The sequence below is a fragment of the Podarcis erhardii genome (genome assembly GCF_964252035.2).
Source record: "Podarcis erhardii genome assembly, chromosome: 1".
Taxonomy (NCBI): Eukaryota; Metazoa; Chordata; class Lepidosauria; order Squamata; family Lacertidae; genus Podarcis; species Podarcis erhardii.
In genome coordinates this window covers 23066189-23088274 of record NC_138497.1, presented here as the reverse complement: position 1 = coordinate 23088274, position 22086 = coordinate 23066189, and the positions used below count along the sequence as shown (strand labels likewise).

Here is a 22086-nt window from a genome sequence, read left to right as displayed (position 1 = left end):
GAATATGCTTCGAGTTGAGTGCGTTCGAGTTGCGCTCCGCGGCAACCTGGAAGTAACAGAGCACGTTACTTCCGGGTTTCGTTGCTTGCGCCTGCGCAGACGCTCAAAATGACATCACGCGCAGAAGTGGTGAAAAGTGACACGTGTGTGCGCAGACGTGCCATCGCTAGTTATGTTTGCTTCTATTTCCCCCCCCAAAATTTATTGATTTTTACAATATTAACGACAAACAAAAACACAAAACAACAAACATAACAAACATAAATCATAACCTTATTGAAAATAACAGTTATTAACTTTGTAAAGCGACTTCCTCGTTTCCCCTTAGTTGAATTTCATTGCAAATCCTTATAATGGTTTTCCAAAACCCAATTTTTATGCACTTTAAATTGAACATTAACATCTTTAAATCTTCTCCTTATAGTATTAAACACATTATTTTATCAGTTAACATAAATACAATCCTGAGCCCATTAAATATCTTGAAGCTCTAGTTATGTTTGCTTCTAGATGCGAATGGGGCTCTGGAACGTATCCCATTCGTATCTAGAGGTACCACTGTTTATAAAAAATAAATTAAAAAAATATCCAGCAGCACCTTAGAGACCAACTAAGTTTGTTCTTGGTATGAGCTTTCGTGTGCATGCACACTTCTTCAGATACTTAGAACTTTCAGTAAAGGCCAAACTACATGTGATGTTAAATGTGTCATTAACAACCATGTGTGTGAGAGAGAGATAGTGTGTGTGAGTGTGTGTGTGTGGCGCAATGGGTCATTGCATCTGAATTTCTAGTTGTGCTTCCAACATACCAACCAGTTTGGACAAGGCATCTACCATGGTCTCCCTTCCCTAACCGAGTCTACCTCTTAGAATCATTGAATTGTAGAGTTGGAAGGGACCCTGGGGTCATTTAGCCCAAACCCCTGCAATGCAGGAATCCTGTGCACGGCTGTCCCTGATTGGGCTGTCAAACCACCAGCCTTCTGGTTAGCAAGCTCCTTCTGAGGCAACCAGTTGGTATGGAACTCTTCCTTCTAATTCCTGCAGAATGGGCAAAGGCAAGGATGGATAGGCACCTTTTAAATGTGACCGCTTCCTCTCAAAATGACACACTCCATTATCAGTGGAGAGTGACAGCTGCCCTACAATTGCTGCCATTTATGCCCAAAGAATAAGACAGACTCTTTTGTTGAACATCCTTTTATGTGCTGAGGATTTCAGAAGGCGGAAAAACACGCACAACCTAATTCATGGTGGATGGAAGAAGTGCCATCTCATACAATGATAAGAAGATGGACACAAAGCACATCCACAAACACAATTAAATAATGAATTCCCCCCCCCCTTAAGGATGGTCCAGGACATCTCTGGATATTTTAATGCTGGATAACTGGCTCTCGCACTCAGCCACCTCATCCAGGTTTCCATGGTGACATGGCTCAAACATCACTTCATCCCAAGAAAGGTGGAAATGTGGCTCAGGATTTAGGCACTTCGGTATTTAAACAAAACAAGGGAAAAGACATGCAAAATTAGCCAGGCAAAGGGCAGCTATTTGACCCTCTCAGCCGTCCTGTTTGCTGCTTTTATTTAAGATGACACAGGAGTGTGGCATTACTTCTGTGTCCAGCCAGTGCCTGACTTGGACAGGCCAGCCTGAATGCGGTTGTTGCTTGAATGCTGGAAGGCATCTTATTGCGGATACTTTGCAATAAGTGAGACGGGTGTCAGCATCCACGAAAGCAGAGCTTAAAATACATTTGGCACATTTGCAAAAAAGCCGCATGCCAAAGCTGCACGCTTAGAAAGAGCGTGCAGGTAGAAAACGCTTCTACTTGATATTGTTCTGTTGCAGTAATTGTCCTCCTTATATCCCCAGACGAAGGCCTAACAAGGCCTTAGCTCTCAATATTTTTTTTTAGGCTCTCTGTTTCCAAGCTCAGCAGTGAAGGTCACTGGGTGACTTTGAGCTAATCTCTCTTTTTCTCTCTCTTAGATTTAGGGCTTCTGTTTGTCCCACCACTTCTGCCTGGGAAAATCTGATCTTTAGAGCAGAATTGGAACAAATGACTATCATTTCCAGGGATAAACAGAGGGTTTGTCGCTGAAGAGTGGGTTTTCCAGGGGAAAGCAGTGGGCCAAAACTGCTCAGATCCATGCCTAGAAAGTGGGGGACAAGTGAAAACCACTTAAGCCCATGCTGTCTAGGCATGGGACAAGTGGAAATGGGGACAAGCCCTTACTTTCCTTATAGGCAGGGCTTTTGTTTTCAGCCGGAACTCGCCGGAACTCAGTTCTGCTACCTCTCAGGTGGGCTCCATTGCCTTATAAGAGAACGAGGGAGGTGTTCATGGTGAGTTCAGATAGCACTGCTTACAGGGTTGTTGTTGCTGTGAGGACAGGGAGGAAGAGAAATCCATGTATGTGTGCCACCATGAGTACCTCAGACGAATTACATAATTCCACCTTCGAAGCCAGGTTGGGTTGCTTTTCTTTAGGTTTACAGAAACTGGTGTAGCAAATTATTTATGTTCGGAGATCTGCTTTTTGATTTGAATATTTTTTTCTTAATTTTAGATAATTTGATGACATCTATATTGAAGCAGAAGTCTTTTTTGGCATATTTATTGATTATTTATACTTAGTCATAAAAATCATCATCATCATCAGTTGTTAACATGCCACCTAGACTCCTTCCTCCTCAGGGTCATCATAACGTTAACTTGGGCCTACCTGAATGTTTTTCAGGGAGCCCCTGTTTGTGAACCCTCTTTGGTGAAACTGAGTGCGAATCTCATAACTTTTTTTTTCTCCATATAATTTTAGACAGGGTTAGAAAGAGTATCGAAAAGGGGGGAATTTTTTTTAAATTGTTTTTGATTTGTTTTATATAGGGTTAGGATTAGGGAGTGGGTTTTGTTTAGTTTAGTGTTGTGTATTGAGTCAAAGGATTTTATATCTGTATTATTATTGTCTGTAGTTGCATTAGGGTAAAGTAACTGCCTTTTGGTTCCAGAGGGTACAGCTACTATTGGTTCATTTAAGCTGCTATATTTGGATCCTCTGTCTTATTGGTTTCCTCCAAAAGGCAGGACTGTGATTGCCTGATATTGTTCCCTCCAAAATGTATCCTTTCTAGCTAGTTCCCTGTCCCTATAAATGTAGCTCTCCCCTCCTCAGGTCTCAGTCTTGTTGCTTAATAAAGAAGTGTTACTAGAGAACTGTCTCCAGCATATTATGTCAAGAGAGCTGAAATCACAAACCCCACGTCACAACAACTGGCGACGAAGGTGGGATCCGGAATGCTGAGGAGCGGTTAAACGCAGCCCTGCCTCAGAGTCCGGATTGTAGCTAAGAACAAGACTCACTGGCCAGCTGAGAAGACGACCCTGCCCACAGAACAATGGAGAGTCCAAGGGTATTGGAGCCCTTTCAGCCATCAGAGCCCCAAACGTGGGAAGACTACGTCGAACGCTTCGAGTTTTTCGCAGTGGCTCAAGGGATCACCGATGCCAGCAAAAGAAGGGCCACATTCCTGAGCTACTGTGGGCCTGAGATCTTCAAGCTGGCCAAGGCATTGCTTGCCCCAGCGAAGCTAAGTGAGACATCTCTCAAAGATATTCTTGCCTGCCTAACAAGCCATTTAGCGCCTACTGAGACCAAGATGGCCCGGCGGATGGAGTTTCATAAGAGGCAGCAGCGTGCTGGGGAGTCTGTATCTGCATTTCTAGCTGAACTGCGGAAGCTCGCTCAGCACTGCGACTTCCAAGATCTGGAAGAGACTCTCCTGGATTGGTTTATCTGTGGTCTGAGCAGCAAGAAAGCCAGAAGATGCATCGTGGCTAAAGAAGAGGTTACCCTTGCTTCAGCCTTGAAGGAGGCCACCGCCACGGAGAATTATGAAAGAGAGGAGCTTGATGCCAGTCGCAGGGCCCCTAAGCCACAGATAGAAGTTGCGCATGCCATGGACGAGCTAGAGGCTACTCCGAGCCAGAGCCCAGTCCGTGGGGTCGAGTCAGTGCGTCAGGGCTGCACAGTGCACAAAGATCACCGAGGCAGGTGCCCTGGTTGTGGCGGAAACCATGAGCGGAAGAGTTGTCGTTTCCGGGATGCTATGTGCCGGACGTGCGGAAAGACAGGTCACATCGCCAGGGTCTGTAGATCGGCGGCGTTGGGAGCGACAGGAGCACCTAGACTGGAGCATCGCAGATCGCCCACAGCAAACCATGTTCTAAAGGACTGCCACTACGTAACGGAGATCAATGGGAGGGTCGTGCAGTTTCCAGCGCAAGGCAAGGCACACGTCAAGGTGAAGATTGAGGGTCAGCTGTGCGACATTGAGGTGGACTCCGGATCTGGATTCACTATCGTGTCGGACCAGACCGCGAGGACATTCTTCCCCAGGGTAAGTTGCCCCCTCTGGAGCCCTTCCCGGCAACTTTGCAGTCATACTCAGCGGGCCGCATCCATGTCATGGGAATGTGTGCCGTGAGAGTACAGTTCCGGGACAAACAGGCGGTACTCAAACTGGTGACTGCGAAGGGCAGTCACCCCAGTCTCCTGGGCACTGACTGGTTCCCCGCCCTGGGACTGAGTATATCAGGGCTTAATTCAATCAAAACCTGCCCTGAGATGAGCGAGGCATTATGCAAAGAATTTGCTGGTCTCTTTAATGGAAAACTGGGTTGTTATAAAGGGCCCCCAGTTGACTTCGAATTGGACCCTGGGGTGGCCCCAATCCGACTCAAACCAAGGTGAGTGCCATTTGCACTGCAACCCAAGTCTTGTTGCTTAATAAAGAAGTGTTACTAGAGAACTGTCTCCAGCATATTATGTCAAGAGAGCTGAAATCACAAACCCCACGTCACAACATTTAGTCTATAGTGTTTAGTTTAATGGGTTTAGGTAGTGTTTTGTACTGTTTTTCTTTTGTTTTTTTCTGCTTCTGTTTTCTCTTCTTTTAAAAGCAATAAATATTACTAATAATAATAATAATAATAATAATAATAATAATAATAATAATTTTAGACAGGGTTAACTTTTAATGAGCTCCAGGCCCTGCACTAAATAATACTAGGACATCCTTTGACCTGGAGGGCTTTCTGCCTTTCCCTCAAATCCCTTATTTGCTGGAGTTAGTAAAAGTTACTTTTTAGTGAGCCAGGACACTCTGCATATGCTCAAGACACCCACTTCTACATTATTACTTCACATTTCATTAGACTGATCCTTGGCAGTGAAAACTGGTGCAATCTGTGGCTAATAGCCAGAGCTTTTAGTCTGAGCTGCTTTGCTCACAATTTTCTTTGAGTGCCACTACATTCTCATCAAATGAACTGATCTCACTTATCTTCTCAGAGGGACTTCCCTGGCTGATAGGTTTATGGCAGCTGTTTGCTAGCAAGTGCAGAGTTTTCTTCCTAAAGATAAGTTGCTGCTGTAAATCTTAGACATGGCAATTGGATGAGGGAGAATTCATTGACTTTTGAACCTGAGAAGTTCATGGGACAAAAGTCTCGTGTTCTCTCCTCTGTCCAAGGAAAGGAAAGAATCAAATCAGTGAGGCTGAGCAGGGGGACTTGTCATCTGGGCAGCACGGGACTTCCATACACACTGCCCAGGCTTCTGTAAGATTATAGCCAGTCTTAAAAAAATAATAATAATGCAAAACTGTACTGTAACATTAAAATAATTGGCCAGTAAGAAATGTAAAAAAACAAAAAATATAAAAATATAAAGGAATAAAAACAGGGGGAAAAAAACTATACAAAAGACAACAACTTGGTTCACAGCTGTTACCACATAAAATAAAGTACATTCTCAAGAGACTACACAATAAACTAGATGTTACAACATGAACCGACCAGATATAAAGAGAGTACAAAACAAATGTTATGAATACCAAATAATGCCATATTTCATCGGGACTTGCAATCCCTGTGATTGACTTCTCTTATAAATAACAAATGGCTGCCAAACAAAGGGAAAATCCATAGATTTAGCTGCACCCCAAGATACCCTTAATTTTTGAGTCAATTTTTCAGAAATTTCTTTATTAAACCAAATATTTAAAGAAAAACCTAAGGACTCCTTCTAGCCCTGTGATATGGTCAACTGAGCAGCTATGAACAGAAAAATTGTAAGTGGTTCACATATTAAACCTATATTAGACCCATCAAAAATGGAAAAAAGATGCAATTATATCCAGTATTTATTGAGCATTTCTTCTGATTTGTTTAAGGACACTTATACGGCAGTGAGCATTCATCCAGATTTGCTTTTGGTGTGTTCATGTCTTCCTGTTGGTCATTCGTTCATCCCACATTTTTGAATATTTTTGTCTTGCGTCTGTTTCACTACACCCACACCTACACCCTCACACCCACCCAGACAGCAATAATGTGGTATAGCATTGTGGAAGCATCACAAAGGACACAAAAGTGAAATAAACCTGCCACAATGCACTACTATTATGTCGAGAACATATTTCGAAATACACCTGCAATAAAATGCCATTCTGGATGAGACCCTAAAGGCTGGTATATCGGGTCCTCCCTTAAAGAGGGCATATATTGTGGTGAGGCCTGGCAAACTGACACCCTGTGTTGTGGGTGGGTACGATTGGTCAGCCTCAACACGCAAGTGACAGAATCAGCCTTTGCAAAATACTGACAGTCTGCAGGCACCCTAAGAGAGCAACCATGCTTAGTCCTCATGCACAGCCAGTTCCCACAACCCACGTCTAGAGATCAGTGTGAGCAGGTCAGAAGATGTCTCCTCTATGCAGATTTGAATTCTTCAATGTGGGGAAACCTTAATTTGTTTGTATCCAGTTGTAACCTGTTCAGAGGGGGCAGAGCTCTGTGCTCATCTCAGCTATGTGTGCCTGCAGGGTTGGGATGCCAGGTCCTGTATAAATCTTATCTGGTATGTAGACGCATTCACTGACTTGCACTTTGATCACTGACTGCTGATTAATCATGTGGTTTTGAAGTATGAATTATTTTTGCGCCTGGAAGATTAGTATAATTCCAGCTTTAACGGCACTATTGTAGTCATATGATCTGAATGGAGATTACCTCTTATGGTTAGTGGGTTTCCTTTGTTCAGTCGACTCACAAAACATCGTTTCCCTTTCAGTTAATCTCCAAAGAGTCGTGCATCCCCAGCAGGTTCTTAAAGCTGCACAACGTTGCATTTAAAGCCAAGAGAAACTTCTCAGTCGAGAAGGAGACCAGAAATTTGCCTGCCTGTGAGTAACCACATGCTTAGTTAGGTCTGATCCTTGTGATTTCCATGAGACCTGACAGCATTAATGATAATCCCTCACATGTTGGGTGAAAGGTAGTGGCTTCTAACAATACTGTACATTAATTCTTTCCCTGTTGTGGCATTTGAAATGAGGGAATGTGCTTTTGCACCATTCATTTGCAGAAGCACAAGATCATACCAACGTCTTCCCATCCAATACACTCTGCTGCTCCATGCAAACCTACCATAGCCTGACCAGAAGCGGTACTTGAGATTATTTTTAATAAGACCAACCTAGTGAAATACAGCATTCTCTTTCTTTTTATAATCACTTACAAGAATACGACTCCTAATTTTTTGGGGGGCGGGGAGGTCTGTTTCCCACAGTAGAGCTTTATGGTGAGACTTGCCCCTGTCACTTAACATGTTTCCCAATTCATACAGCACAGAGCTACCTGATACCTTCTTTTCTTTCTGTGGCTGCTGTTGCGCCCTTTTCTCTGTTAGTGATTCAGCATAGGGAGCGATATAGCAAGGATATGGAACCTTTTCGGCTCCGTGGGCTAGATCCTTATTCGGATCGGCCTCACAAGCCAAATTGGACATGTGGGTGGGGCTAGCCAATTATCAGTCACATGGTGTTAATAATAATAATAACAATAATTTATTATTTGTACCCTGCCCATCTGGCTGGGTTTCCCCAGCCACTCTGGGTGGCTTCCATAAAAACCAGAAATACACTAAAGTTAGTAAGACTTCACATGATTGACAGGTGAGTCGCTCCACCCAACTCTCAAAATCCCTTGTGCGTGGTGTACGCAAAGGGCTTTTAGCCCCTGAACTCCTGTTTGAGTCTTAAAACAGGAGCATGGGATTTGTCTTAAAATCCTTTGCAAACGGGCTCTTTGAAGTACTTCTCTTTTAAACAGGCAGGTGAGCTGCAGGGGGTGGGTGAGAGGAGCTACCATCCACTTAAAGAAAAAGCATGGAGATGCTTCAGAGTGCTTTTGTAAAGGGCTTTAAATCTTGCTACCTTAGCCATGCAATCCTGTTCCCTCCTAGGAAAAGGGCATACAACCAAGACAGGATCAGCTGATGGGCAGGTGCAAGCCGTTTGGTGGAAATGGCCTCACAGGTCAAATTAGACCCCCTTGCTGGCCAAGAATGGTTCCTCATTCCTGCTCTACAGGCATAGGCATGGGTGTTGCAGCTGCCCAGCATGGTCAGAGTATTGGATCACCATGCCTGTTTGTGATTTTTTTTGTGGGGGGGGGGAGCAGGGTTTGCAGGGCAGGATATTTATGGACTTGGTCTTCTGATTGTGGTCGTAAAATAAATGAGAATTCCATAGCATTTGATTGGTCATTAAATGTCATGGTATATCTCCTGTAAACAGCACACAATTGGTTTCATGGTATGCTTAGATCTAAAAGATAAAAGATCATTTGAACTGTTCCAGGTTTTTGTTTTTAGTCCAGAAGAACACACCGCTTTTGTAGATAACTTGGGAGTATCTGAGGGCATCTAAACAATTATCTGTGCAGAGGAAATAACCCAAACAGCAACATTTCAGTTAAGGTTCCGCTTCTGTGCTGTAAACTTTCCCCCTTTCTTTGCATTTGCTTCAGTGAAAAGCATGGGGATCTCCAGAGTATTTTGAATAAACGTTCAGTGAAATACCACTCAATAGTTGGGCTCTTTGTTACCCTTTGCATGTTCTATCAGTTCTGCTTCTGAGGGCATAATCTACCAAGAACACTTCCTCCTCTGGAGGCCTCACTGTGCTTCCATTCATTTCATATGATGAAGCGTCTCAGACCCAGCTGACAAAAAGCCAAGGCGAGTTAAGTAGACATGCAAGGAGAGGGTAAGCAATACCCACTTACTTAATTAAAACAGGCCAGAGACTAATAAGGGCACAGTAAAGTCAACGTGTGGTAGGAGCCACATCCTGAAAGCACTTAGGAGCTAAATTCTAAGTGCAGAAAGTCTGCAGGAACATGCGCTACCCCAGCAGAGAAGTTTGAGGGGCTGCAGAAAACTAGGCTAAAAACTCCAGGTTTGGAAAAGGGGTGAAAAGAATAGTCTATGCATATGGCTCCACATAACACAGATCTAGCTAGTGGGAGAGTCAGCTTAGTTTCTGAAAAGGTAGGGCTATAGAAAGTGTCTCCCCTCCCCCCAAAAGGATCGGTATTCCTAGCAAGAATCAAAGCAATCTATACTGAAAAACCTGCAAATACAGATGAATGTTTAATAAGAAAAGGAACTAGGCAAGGCTGCCCTTTATCCCCATAGTTGTTTATTTTGACGTTGAAAGTAATGTTACAGAATATAAGAGCACCTCTCCAAACCAGTTCCAGATTACCAAAGAGGCAGAGTAGTCACTGGCCTACGGGCCCCATGCCTTTTAGGGACCCCACGACAACAGATCAAAATAATATTGATTTGATCCCGAAAGAAAATTACAATAAAGCTTTCGTAGTTCAATGTTAGAATCATAGAATCATAGAATCATAGAGTTGGAAGAGACCACAAGGGCCATCGAGTCCAACCCCCTGCCAAGCAGGAAACACCATCAGAGCACTCCTGACATATGGTTGTCAAGCCTCTGCTTAAAGACCTCCAAAGAAGGAGACTCCACCACACTCCTTGGCAGCAAATTCCACTGTCGAACAGCTCTTACTGTCAGGAAGTTCTTCCTAATGTTTAGGTGGAATCTTCTTTCTTGTAGTTTGGAACCATTGCTCCGTATCCGCTTCTCTGGAGCAGCAGAAACAACCTTTCTCCCTCCTCTATGTGACATCCTTTTATATATTTGAACATGGCTATCATATCACCCCTTAACCTCCTCTTCTCCAGGCTAAACATGCCCAGCTCCCTTAGCCGTTCTTCATAAGGCGTCGTTTCCAGGCCTTTGACCATTTTGGTTGCCCTCCTCTGAACACGTTCCAGTTTGTCAGTGTCCTTCTTGAACTGTGGTGCCCAGAACTGGACACAGTACTCCAGGTGAGGTCTGACCAGAGCAGAATACAGTGGCACTATTACTTCCCTTGATCTAGATGCTATACTCCTATTGCTGCAGCCCAGAATTGCATTGGCTTTTTTAGCTGCCGCGTCACACTGTTGGCTCATGTCAAGTTTGTGGTCAACCAAGACTCCTAGATCCTTTTCACATGTACTGCTCTCAAGCCAGGTGTCACCCATCTTGTATTTGTGCCTCTCATTTTTTTTGCCCAAGTGCAATACTTTACATTTCTCCCTGTTAAAATTCATCTTGTTTGTTTTGGCCCACTTCTCTAACCTGTCAAGGTCGTTTTGAAGTGTGATCCTGTCCTCTGGGGTGTTAGCCACCCCTCCCAGTTTGGTGTCATCTGCAAATTTGATCAGGATGCCCTTGAGTCCATCATCCAAGTCGTTGATAAAGATGTTGAATAAGACCGGGCCCAAGACAGAACCCTGTGGCACCCCACTAGTCACTCTTCTCCAGGATGAAGAGGAACCATTGATGAGCACCCTTTGGGTTCGATCAGTCAGCCAGTTACAAATCCACTGAGTGGTAGCATAGTCAAGTCCACATTTTACCAGCTTCTTTACAAGAATATCATGGGGCACCTTGTCAAATGCCTTGCTGAAATCAAGGTAGGCTACATCCACTGCGTTCCCTTCATCTACCAGTAATTATGTCAAAAAATGAGATCAGGTTAGTCTGACATGACTTATTTTTCAGAAATCCATGCTGACTATTGGTGATCACAGTATTCCTTTCTAGGTGCTCACAGACTGTTTGCTTAATGATCTGCTCCAGAATCTTCCCTGGTATTGATGTCAGACTGACTGGGCGGTAATTATTTGGGTCCTCTCTTTTCCCCCTTTTGAAAATAGGGACAACATTTGCCCTCCTCCAGTCTGCCGGGACTTCGCCTGTTCTCCAGGAATTCTCAAAGATGACTGCCAGTGGTTCTGAGATCACATCTGCCAGTTCTTTTAATACTCTTGGATGCAGTTCATCTGGCCCTGGAGACTTGAATACATCTAAACTAGCCAAGTATTCTTGTACTATCTCCTTAGTTATTCTGGGCTGTGTTTCCTCTGCTGAATCATTTGCTCCAAATTCTTCAGGTCGGGCATTGTTTTCTTTATTGGAGAAGACTGAGGCAAAGAAGGCATTGAGGAGTTCAGCCCTTTCTGTGTCCCCTGTTTGCATTTCACCATCTTCTCCTCTGAGTGACCCCACTGTTTCTTTGTTCTTCCCATAAAAGCCCTTTTTGTTGCTTTTAACCTCTCTAGCAAGCCTGAGTTCATTCTGTGCTTTAGCTTTTCTGACTTTGTGTCTACACGTGCTGGCTATTTGTTTGAATTCCTCTTTGGTGGTTTCCCCCCTTTTCCATTTTTTGTACACATCCTTTTTTAATCTTAACTCAGTTAAAAGTTCTTTAGATAGCCACCCTGGCTTCTTTAGGCACCTTCCATGTTTCCGTCTCATTGGTATTGCCTGAAGTTGTGCTTTTACTATCTCCCTCTTAACAAACTCCCAGCCATCATGAACTCCCTTTCCTTTTAGTATTACTGTCCATGGGATTTCACCCAGCACTTCCCTAAGTTTTATGAAGTCGGCTTTCTTAAAGTCAAGAAATTGAGTCCTAGTATGCTTGGCTGCTCATTTCCGCTGTATAGTAAACTTCAGAAGAGCATGATCACTCGTGCCTAATGATCCTTCCACTTCTACCCCACTAACCAGGTCATCAACATTGGTTAGGACCAGATCTAAAATGGCTGTTCCTCTTGTTGCTTCTCCCACTTTCTGGACAACGAAGTTGTCTGCAAGGCCAGTGAGGAATCTGTTTGACCTTATGCTCTTGGCTGAGTTTGACATCCAGCAAATATCCGGGTAATTGAAGTCCCCCATTACTACTATCTCCCTTCCTTTTGCATGCTTGGCCATCTGTTCCAGGAAGGCATCATCTATGTCCTCCGTTTGGCTTGGGGATCTATAGTAAACTCCCACAATGAGGTCCCTGTTATTCTTCTCTCCTTAATTTTAACCCAAATGCTCTCACTTTGGCTTTGAGGTTCTAAATCTTGGATCTCTTCACAGGTATACACATCCCTGACATATAACGCCACTCCTCCTTTCTTGTCTGGTCTGTTTCTCTGAAATAGATTGTAACCCTCCATTATTACATTCCAGTCGTGGGACTTATCCCACCAGGTTTCAGTGATGCCTATTATGTCATATTTAGTTTGCTGTACCAAGAGCTCAAGCTCATCTTGTTTATTTCCCATGCTTTGCGCATTAGTGTACAGACATTGAAGTCCATTAATCATTCCCCCGTGTCTCTTATTTAAGGATTTTTTCCTCCCACCACTAGGTCTGCGTGCTGTTTGCTCCATTTGGTCTATGACATTTGGATGATCATCTTCATCAATTGATAGACTCCTACCTTCAGGAGCACTGTCTCCCTCCCCCACATTAGTCAGTTTAAAGCCCTCCTGATGAGGTTTCTGAGATGTTCTCCCACTAGAGCATGTGCACGAGAAACCTCCAGATACGAAGTTTTCAAAAATGTATTAGGAGATAGTTTATGGGGGTGGCCCCCCAAAATTTTGACTGCCCAGGGGCCTCCACAGGTTTTAATCTAGCACTGCTCCAAACTGAGTGAATGAGCAGTAAAATGGCAAATGCAGTTCAATGTAAATAAGGGTGATGTGATACACGTCTTGGCATAAAATCTTAATTTCACATATACACTGGTGGTAACTGACCAGGAATGAGACCTTGGGGTTGTAGTACACAGGTGGATGAAGATGTTGACCCAGTGTGCAGCAGCTGATTATTGATCTGAATGCAGCCATATGACTAAACCCTTTGCTTGCTCTGCTTCACAAAATGAACTTTGTCCATAAGGAAACTGTTAAGGAGATATGAATTTCTAATCTGGATTTGTAAATGTTTCTATGAATGTTGTACACTGGCTTTATAGAAATGTTACTCGGTTTGTCTCTACACCTCAGTATTGACAGTTTTATGGCTGGACAAATGTTCCAACATGGTCAAACATTGGCACTTGAAGTGAGGAGTAACTACAGGAGTTAGGAGTGATTTGTGGGAGGCTTACACACATTGTTGTCGGATTGTAGCTCAGTTAATTTATTAGCTTGTGCACTAAAACAAATCGCTCATCTTCTCATATGAACAGGATGGTGTTAGTGAACTTCGTTAGAAAGCTGTTCAGCTATGTCTTACAATCCCTATTCTCATTGTGATCCATACAGTCAGTCATAAGGAATTTCTCGGTAACAGCATGTGATCGAATGAACTTATGTGTGTGTGTTCTATTGGTACAAATGGAAGCTATATTTGGGGACTCAGCTACAAGCAGCAGCACATCACAGATCCAGGTGGAGGCTCTGTAAATTAATGCTTCTCAGATGTAAGCAGAGCAGAACTTACTGCAAAAAAACCCAAACAATTTGCATTGTTGGATGTGGCCAAGAGGTTGTGGCTTAAGGAGAAAAGGGAGGCCAACTGATTCCCAGTGTGCAAGAAGAACTCCCAGAAATCTGGAGCCAGCCCAGATCCTAGAGTTTCAGTTAAAGAAATATTGTTATTCCATAGGGAATCCTAGCGAGTGTCTGTGTGGGGGGAAATTCTGGGAAAGCTGAATTTCATTTTTTTAAACTTTTGACTTGTACTTCAAAGAAAGTTAAAGTTAACTCTTTTTTATCTAGCAAAAACGGAAAGTTGATGACCGGAAAATCCAGCTAGTTAAAGTTAAAAGCTGGCCAATTCTTTAACTTTTGAGCTAGTTAATTAGCTACCAAATTCCCAATAACTGGTACTGAGGAAGAGCATAAAGTTCTTTGGATAGAAACGTCAGCTTTTGCAGATAAATCCACTGGCATATGTAATGATTTGGATGCCATATTGTCATAGCTGTCACCTTTTCCCTTTTCTTGTGACGAATCCTATTCAGAATAAGGGAATTTCCCTTTAAAAAAGGGAAACGTTGACAGCTATGCATATTGTTTGCAGAATCAGTGATAGATGCAGCCAGGAGACTGTCTAGTTTAGATAGTTTTGGATACCTTTCCGTTAGTGCTACTTAAAGGATGTGGAAAAGGTACTTGAGGCTTTGAGGACTACTACCTGTGTACTAGACTCTTTGCCTATCCTGGCTATCAGAATCTGCTAGGACCAGGATTACTCAGAAATTATCAGTATTGCTTTGAGAAAAGGAATTATTCCTGCTGCACTGAAAAGGTAGTGGGTGAAATTTTGCATCCCCTTGGCTCAGTGCCCTGTGTGGGATAACCTCCCACGCTGCTCTAAATCCAGCACCGTTATCCATGTCACAAGTCTTCCTTGCTGCTGAACGAGGAATGGGCACTCCAGGATAATTAAGAACATTCCAAAGTGTTGTACAATGCATTCATTTTAGAATGAATTATAGTTGAACCAAATGGGTCCCAGTCATTTTATTTTTTCATTCATTTTGAATGCCTACCAGAATACTGGAATACTTTGTCCAATTCTGGGCATAGCAATTTAAGAAGGATGTCGACAAGTTGGAATGTGTGCACAGGAGGGAGACCAGGATGATCAAGGGTCTGGAAACCAAACCTTATGAGGAACGGTGGAAGGAACTGAGTATGTTTAGCCTGGAAAAGAGGAGACTGAGAGGAGATATGATAGCCATCTTCAGACATCTTAAGGGCTGTCACGTGGAAGAGGGAGCATGCTTGTTTTTCTCCTGCTCTGGAGGGTGGGACTCAAACCAATGGCTTCAAGTTATAAGAAAGGTGATTCTGACTAAACATTTTGGGGGGGGGGGGAATTCTGACAGTAAGAGCTGTTTGGCAGTGGAACAGACTCCCACAGACTCCCTCCTTGGGAGGTTTTTAAGCAGATGTTGGATGGCCATATGTCATGGATGCTTTAGCTGAGATTCCTGCATTGCAGGGGGTTGGACTAGATGACCCTTGGGGTCCCTTCCAACTCTATGATTCTATTCCTTTACATAGTCTGATTCAAACTCTGAATTACCTGGCATGCCCCTCCCAGTCTCAGAATCTGGCAAATCATCCTCTTCTTAAGAGAAGTCTTTGTGAATTGAATGCTAGTGGTTTTAATGAAGTGTGTGTGTGTGTGTGTGTGTGTGCGCGCGCGCATGCGCTTTGGTTCCTACAGGATAAAGAACAGTTGAAAAACTGAAACAGAATATAACCACACATGCTCTGCAAATATTTGGGGATATTAGTAAATAGCATAACCAACTTGTTCCATTGTTTTCAGTGGGTCTACTCCAACCATGGCTAAGTCTGGTTCCAGTCCCAGGTCACAACCTATTTTGAAAACAGGGTCAACTGAAATAGGTAATTTGCGGCATTATAGTTACAGCACTTCAACTATGACAAACCAACGCTACTCACTCTGAGAGCTGTTTCGGAGTCCTCCCATTCTGATTCCCTCCCATCCCCTTAGTTTCTCCCACAGGTGACTGCCAGCAAATTGCAAGGAGGGTGGGGAATTGTGCTTCGTGATGTCAGCAGCTTTAGTCACACTGCAGAGACAGTATGTGCCAGATGGAAACTACTGACTTGTTCTCCTGCTTCTGCATCCTTCAAAAACAAAAGCCACACAGCAAGGCATTGCTTCATTCAAATTCTGCACCCCATTGGAGACTGGCATGATGACGACGCAGCATGGCAAGAACCCGAAGCCCGAAAAGCAGGTTGCGCAAGAGGAAAGCTGGCAATTCCCCTGCCTTGCAGTTGATGTTCCTGCTCAACTGAGCTTTGGCTGAAACACCCTCTCATGTTAACACTCTAGTGCAACAAAACACTAAAATACAATAACCTAATTCCTTCCAGTAGCACCTTAAAGACCAACTAAGTCAGTTCTTGGTATGAGCTTTCGTGTGCATGCACACTTCTTCAGATAATAATAATAATAATAATAAATTTTATTTATATCCCGCCCTCCCCAGCCGAAGCCGGGCTCAGGGCGGCTAACAACACTAAAACAGTACAGCATTATAAAACAGTATAAAAATGGATTAAAATGAATTAGATAACATGCATGCACACGAAAGCTCATACCAAGAACTGACTTAGTTGGTCTTTAAGGTGCTACTGGAAGGAATTTGTTTTGTTTTGACTATGGCAGACCAACACGGCTACCTATCTGTAAATACAATAACCTATTAAACATTAAAAACTTCCCTAAACAGAGCTGCCTTCAGATGTCTTCTAAAAGTTTGCCTTCAGATGTTTTCTAAAACACTGGTATCACTTCTCAGCCTTTGGGCTAAGATCAAGTGTGTGTGTGTTTGTGTGTGTGTGTGCGCGCGCACGTGCAACAATGCAAGTTTCACATTTACAAATCCAGATTAAAAATTCATATCCCCATACAGTTTCCTTATGGACAAAGGGACTCTGATGCAAACATGAAGTTCTCATTCATATGGGAACTTCTCATGCAATTCTGTGTTGGGACTGGGTCTGCACACACAAACTCATTGCACCTTCAGAATTGTGAGTTTGATTGAAAATGTGCACATTTTAAAAACAGAGCCATGGGCATTACTGCATTTTTAAAAAATAGAAGTTCAAATTTAGCACCAAAAACATCAGTATATAATGCACTCTTTGCTAACTCCTTGATTCAGTAATTCAGGGTTCCATCATTGTTCTTTGAAGTAAAGAGAGGAACAAAGTAATTGAAATAAAACAACCTATTGTCCTATTGTTGAACCTTGTAAGCTCTGGGAGATTTTTCAGTTGAAGAGCAGGGTGAAATGCTTCCAAGAAGTAAATACTGGGCATGGTTTTGTCCCTGGCAAGAGTGTATACTTTTGAGTTTACCTAGAGTTTTAAATGTTGAAGGAGCAAATTAAGGACCTTGGGAGATGCTGGCTATCAGCAACAAAAGGTGGCAAATGTAAACCACCCTGTGATCTTCAAATAAAGGGTAGTATCATCATCATCATCATCCAAGCCAAAAGAGCCAAAAATTGAATTGGTTGTCATCACAATAATTTGTAGTGCTGTTGAAGGGAGAATTGAGGCAAAATCAAGGACTTTCCAGGACTGAGAAGGAACAAAGGAACAGAATCACAGTCTTGGAAAATAGATTCAAATCTGGAACTTCTGTGAAAATCATGCAGACTTGCTAAGTATGTTTCTCTATATTCTCCACATATAGTTCTATGCATATACCTAGAACTTTTTAGTAGATTAGAAAGTTCTCTCTCTTTTACAAAACAAAAAACAAAACAAACAAACAAACAAACAAACAAAAAAACAGCTCCCACAAAATTGTATTTTTTTGTGCCTATTGTTTCCAGACACCTGCACAGGGATTGTAAAAAAGAAAGAAATATCTCCCAACTGTTGTTGCACGCAAAACAATAAAAAAGGAGCTTGCGCTGGAACTACCTTTAGAAAGAAGGTATCTTTGGGTAGAAAGGGGGAGCTAACATTTGACAGAAGAAAACATGCCCTGTTTCAAGTTAATTGAACAAGGGGATCATAATAGGAAGGGTAGGCAAACTAAGGCCTGGGTGCCGGATCCGGCCCAATTGCCTTCTAAATCTGACCCGCGGACGGTCTGGGAATCAACATGTTTTTACATGAGTAGAACGTGTGCTTTTATTTAAAATGCATCTCTGGATTGTGGGGCCTGCCTGGTGTTTTTACATGAGTAGAATGTGTGCTTTTATTTAAAATGCATCTCTGGGTTATTTGTGGGGCATAGGAATTCATTCATCCCCCCCCCAAAAAAAATATTCCGCCCCCCCAAGGCCTGAGGGACAGTGGACTGGCCCCCTGCTGAAAAAGTTTGCTGACCCCTGATAATAGTATGCTAGCAAGCTTTGTATGAGGCATTTTTTGTGGAGCAAAGTTACCTGAAATGACAAAGGATGGAAATAATATTAATCACCATGGACTTCTACAATGTAGAAAGCCGACTTTCGCGCTCAGAAGTCTTACGTTTACTATATGAACACATGATAGATCACTCCTTGAATTTGTTAATTTCAGCACTCGGATCCTGCTTCCTGCCATATTTACGGTGGCTAGTAATTATAGGATTTTAAAATATTAAGCTATCCATAATTTAAAACAGTTCATACAAGCAAAGCTGCCAATTCCAGTTTCCAAGAAAAAGAGGGAGCAGTGCTGTGCCAGGCAAATGAGTGTACTTGGCAGGTGAGTCTAAGAACGAGGTACAGCTTGAACACACACAATCAGTCAGTACACACAGTTCAGAAACAAGTGCTATTAAATAGATACAGCTGGAGCTTTGAAGGATTTGGTGAAGTTGCCAGATGTCACTTTTATGACCTTGCTTAGGACTTGTCCTCCTCCTCCTATCATGATTGTCTCTGGAATAGAGTCATGTTAGGGTTCATTTGGAGGGAAATCAGGCAATTTATGAATAAGGTGACTATGTTCTAGTTTTTAGAGGACAGTCATCTATTTGAGCAGCTGTCTGGCCCATTTTAAAGATAAATTACCATAAGAAGGGAGAGCAGTGGCTGTGAAGTTGCCCATCAACAGCACTTAGACAGCAGACTGTGTTAGATACCCACTATGGTGAGATGTAAAAGTAAAGGGTAAAGGGAACCCTGACCATTAGGTCCAGATGTGGCCGACTCTGGGGTTGTAGCACTCATCTCGCTTTATTGGCCGAGGGAGCCGGTGTACAGCTTCCGGGTACGTGGCCAGCATGACTAAGCCACTTCTGGAGAACCAGAGCAGCACATGGAAACACCATTTACCTTCCCGCCGGAGCGGTACCTATTTATCTGCTTGCACTTTGATGTGCTTTTGAACTGCTAGGTTGGCAGGAGCTGGGACCGAGCAATGGGAGCTCACCTCTTGGCGGGGATTCGAACCGCTGACCTTCTGTTTGGCAAGTCCAAGGCTCTGTGGTTTAACCCACAGTGCCACCTGCGTCCCCATGGTGAGATGTATTTCTATTCAAAAGTAGATCCACGACTTTTTTTCAGGGGGGAACTCACCAGACCTCAGTTACGGCACCTCTTGAGTACGTGCCATTGCCATTCTTAGAGAAAGAGGGGGGCGTCCATGATGAGTTCTGGCACCTCTTTTTCCTCGGTGGTTTGAATCCCCGCGACGGGGTGAACTCGGTCCCAGCTCCTGCCAACCTAGCAGTTCGAAAGTACGTCAAAGTGCAAGTAGATAAATAGGTACTGCTCCGGCGGGAAGGTAAATGGTGTTTCTGTGCGCTGCTCTGGTTTCGCCAGAAGCGGCTTAGTCATGCTGGCCACATGACCCAGAAGCTGTACACCAGCTCCCTCGGCCAGTAAAGCGAGATGAGCGCCGCAACCCCAGAGTCGTCCGCAACTGGACCTAATGGTCAGGGGTCCCTTTACCCTTTACCTTTACCTAAGTATAACATTAATGGACTGAGGCTGAAATACAAACATATAGTTTGCATTACAGTTGTACCTCGGGTTAAGAACTTAATTTGTTCCAGAGGTCCGTTCTTAACCTGAAACTGTTCTTTACCTGAGGTACCACTTTAGCTAATGGGGCCTTCTGCGGCTGGCGTGCAATTTCTGTTCTCATCCTGAAGTAAAGTTCTTAACCCGAGGCACTATTTCTGGGTTAGCGGACTCTGTAACCTGAAGCACCTGTAACCCGAAGTACCACTGGACTTTGGTGAATTTTTTAGCCTTTTAATTTTTTTTTTTTGCAAACCTTTTGAGGAACCATACTGCAGATGCCCCAGGGTGGTATTCAGCTGCCTTTTACACAAAGCAAGCCCACTGAAATGAACATGATGAAGTAAGGGTAAGGCCTATTCATTTCCACAGGTCTACTTGGAGTAAACTTTATTTTTTCATCGGAGAAATGTTGGAGGGTAGGCAGAGACCCAACTTTTGCGTTCAACGAAAGGCACTGTTTGAAAGAGCCCACAGGAGCCAATGTTTCTGATTTCTTCTTCAAATTATGTTTAAATATATGAAATAAACATTTTCAACCAAACCGGCAGCTTCGCACAGTCCCCAGTCCACCTCAACCTTTCCGTCCTTTCGAAAAGGCGGGATTCATCCATGGGCATAGCCAGGATTTTTGTTAGCGGGGTGAGGACTTTTGTTAGGGGAGGGGCAGAACCGCCTTGACTGGTCAGTTAGTGAAGTATTTCTATTGTTTTACTTGATCTGAGGGGGCAGCTGCTCCCCCCCCCTTGGCTACGCCCATGGCTTCATCGCTGAGGGAATTCATTCCACCTTGAGCGAAGGGGAAAAGCGGGGGGGGGGGGCGGGAAGCAACTTGGGTGTGATCTTGAGTGTGACAGGGCTGGGCTCAGCGGCGCAAGCACATGCTCTCGCACGCTTCATCCCCGAAGCCACAGCACTTGCCAAGCGCTAAATAGAGAAGAGATAATTCCTGCGCCATTTAGGGGAAAAGATTAATTTGGTCAGTTAATCCCCTCCTGCTCCTCCTTCTCTCCCCCCGCCCACCGCGAAGAACCGAGCGCGGGAAAATGCACAAACCGTTCTGCAGGTGACCGCCAGCGCGAGGCGCAGAGGGGACCCTGTGGTGCCCGGAGAGGAGGCGCATGCGCGTTGGTTGCGCGGGCGACTGAGTGTGTGTATGTGGGGGGGGGGTGGCTTTGCGCGGGTTGAGGGAAGCGCTGAGGTGCTTCTGAGGGAGAGAAAGTTGCCCGCGAGCGGGATAAGGAGGAGGACCAGGAGGCGTTGCAAGCCAACCGGCCAGCCAGCCAGCGCAGGAACTTGCCCCTTGCTGGTGGCTCCTCGCCCGGAGAAAAAGGCAGGGGGAGGAGAGCGCGTGGCTGGTGCGCCCGGGAGCCCAACAACTCCGAGCCGCCAGAGGGATGTGGAGCCTCATGAGGAGGAGGCGGAGGAGAGTCGCCGCTGCCGCCGCCGCCGCCGCCGCTGATGCTTCGCAAGCCGCTGGCGAGGGAAGGAAGGGGGCTCTCAAACTTTCCAGCGGGATGCTGCGCGGAGCTGCGCTGCTGCGGTCCTGATCGCTCTCTGTCCTGAAGCGGCGCTTGCCTGGGGTTTTTCAAGGGCACTTTCGGCTCCCACCTCCGCCCCGCCACCGCTGTGGAGGGAAGCTGCTGGATGCTGCTGCTGCTGCTGCAACTGCTTCTCCATCGCCGGCGGTGATTTCTTGCCTGGATCTTTTAATATATATTTTTTGCCTCCGGCGCCAGGCCTGCCGTGGGGCTACGACGGGCTCCTGAGCCTGAGCAGAGCTCGCGAAGACACCCCCAACTCGCCACCTGCTGCTGCCGAGGAGGCTTTGCCTTGCTGCGCACCGGCCCGCTCCCCGTCCTGTGACTCCCTGTTGATGCGCACCCGGCTCTTGGCCGTGGGGATGGAGCCCTCCGCGGGGACCCCCCGCAAGTGAGCCCCGCTCGCGAAGGCGCGGAGGGGTGGGGGGAGAAGGAGGCTGCCTCCTCTTGACCCGCAGGACCTCCCCATCCTGTGCAGCGAGCCCCGGGGTCGCCATGGGGCTGGAAGTGCAGCCGAGCGGCCCGCCGAAGGCGCCCCTCTTCAAGCTGAGGAAAGTTCGCAAGAGGCGGGAGATGCTCCTGCAGCAGGTCGGCTTCATCTGCGCGATCCTATTCTTCGTCTGGGGCATGTCCACCCTGCTGTCTAAGCTAGGTAGGTGGCTGGCCAGAGGGGATGGGTTGGGAAGGGAGGGTAGGTGGGTGGGTGCATAGGAACCAACTCCTAGGGGCCAGGGTCCCTTCCTTTCCCCCAATGAAATATTTAAGAGGGGCGAGCACCCCAAAGTTGATGGGAATTGCCATTCAAATTGTGTCCAT

General features: G+C 44.9%; 1 protein-coding gene and 1 long non-coding RNA gene across 4 annotated transcripts in view; both read left to right on the top strand.

Annotated features, from left to right (window-relative positions):
• The first annotated feature begins 1920 nt into the window (after positions 1-1920).
• Positions 1921-16072, top strand: LOC309337393. 2 transcript variants are annotated; one of them, XR_014154248.1, is made up of 4 exons: positions 1921-2355; positions 7143-7254; positions 15550-15629; positions 15739-16072. It is a non-coding gene; the product is annotated as an uncharacterized lncRNA (long non-coding RNA). The 2 variants fall into 2 exon arrangements; XR_014154249.1 differs by lacking the exon at positions 1921-2355 and adding an exon at positions 2383-2480.
• A 4613-nt stretch (positions 16073-20685) lies between these two features.
• Positions 20686-22086, top strand: part of SLC24A4 (solute carrier family 24 member 4) — a 104468-nt gene continuing 103067 nt past the window's right edge. The window contains exon 1 of one of the 2 annotated variants that reach the window (XM_081861551.1): positions 20686-21922. In XM_081861551.1, the coding sequence (XP_081717677.1) occupies positions 21766-21922 (157 nt within the window). In that variant the 5' untranslated portion in view covers positions 20686-21765. The remainder of the gene's footprint in view (positions 21923-22086) is intronic. The other variant, XM_081861552.1, reaches the window with a different exon arrangement.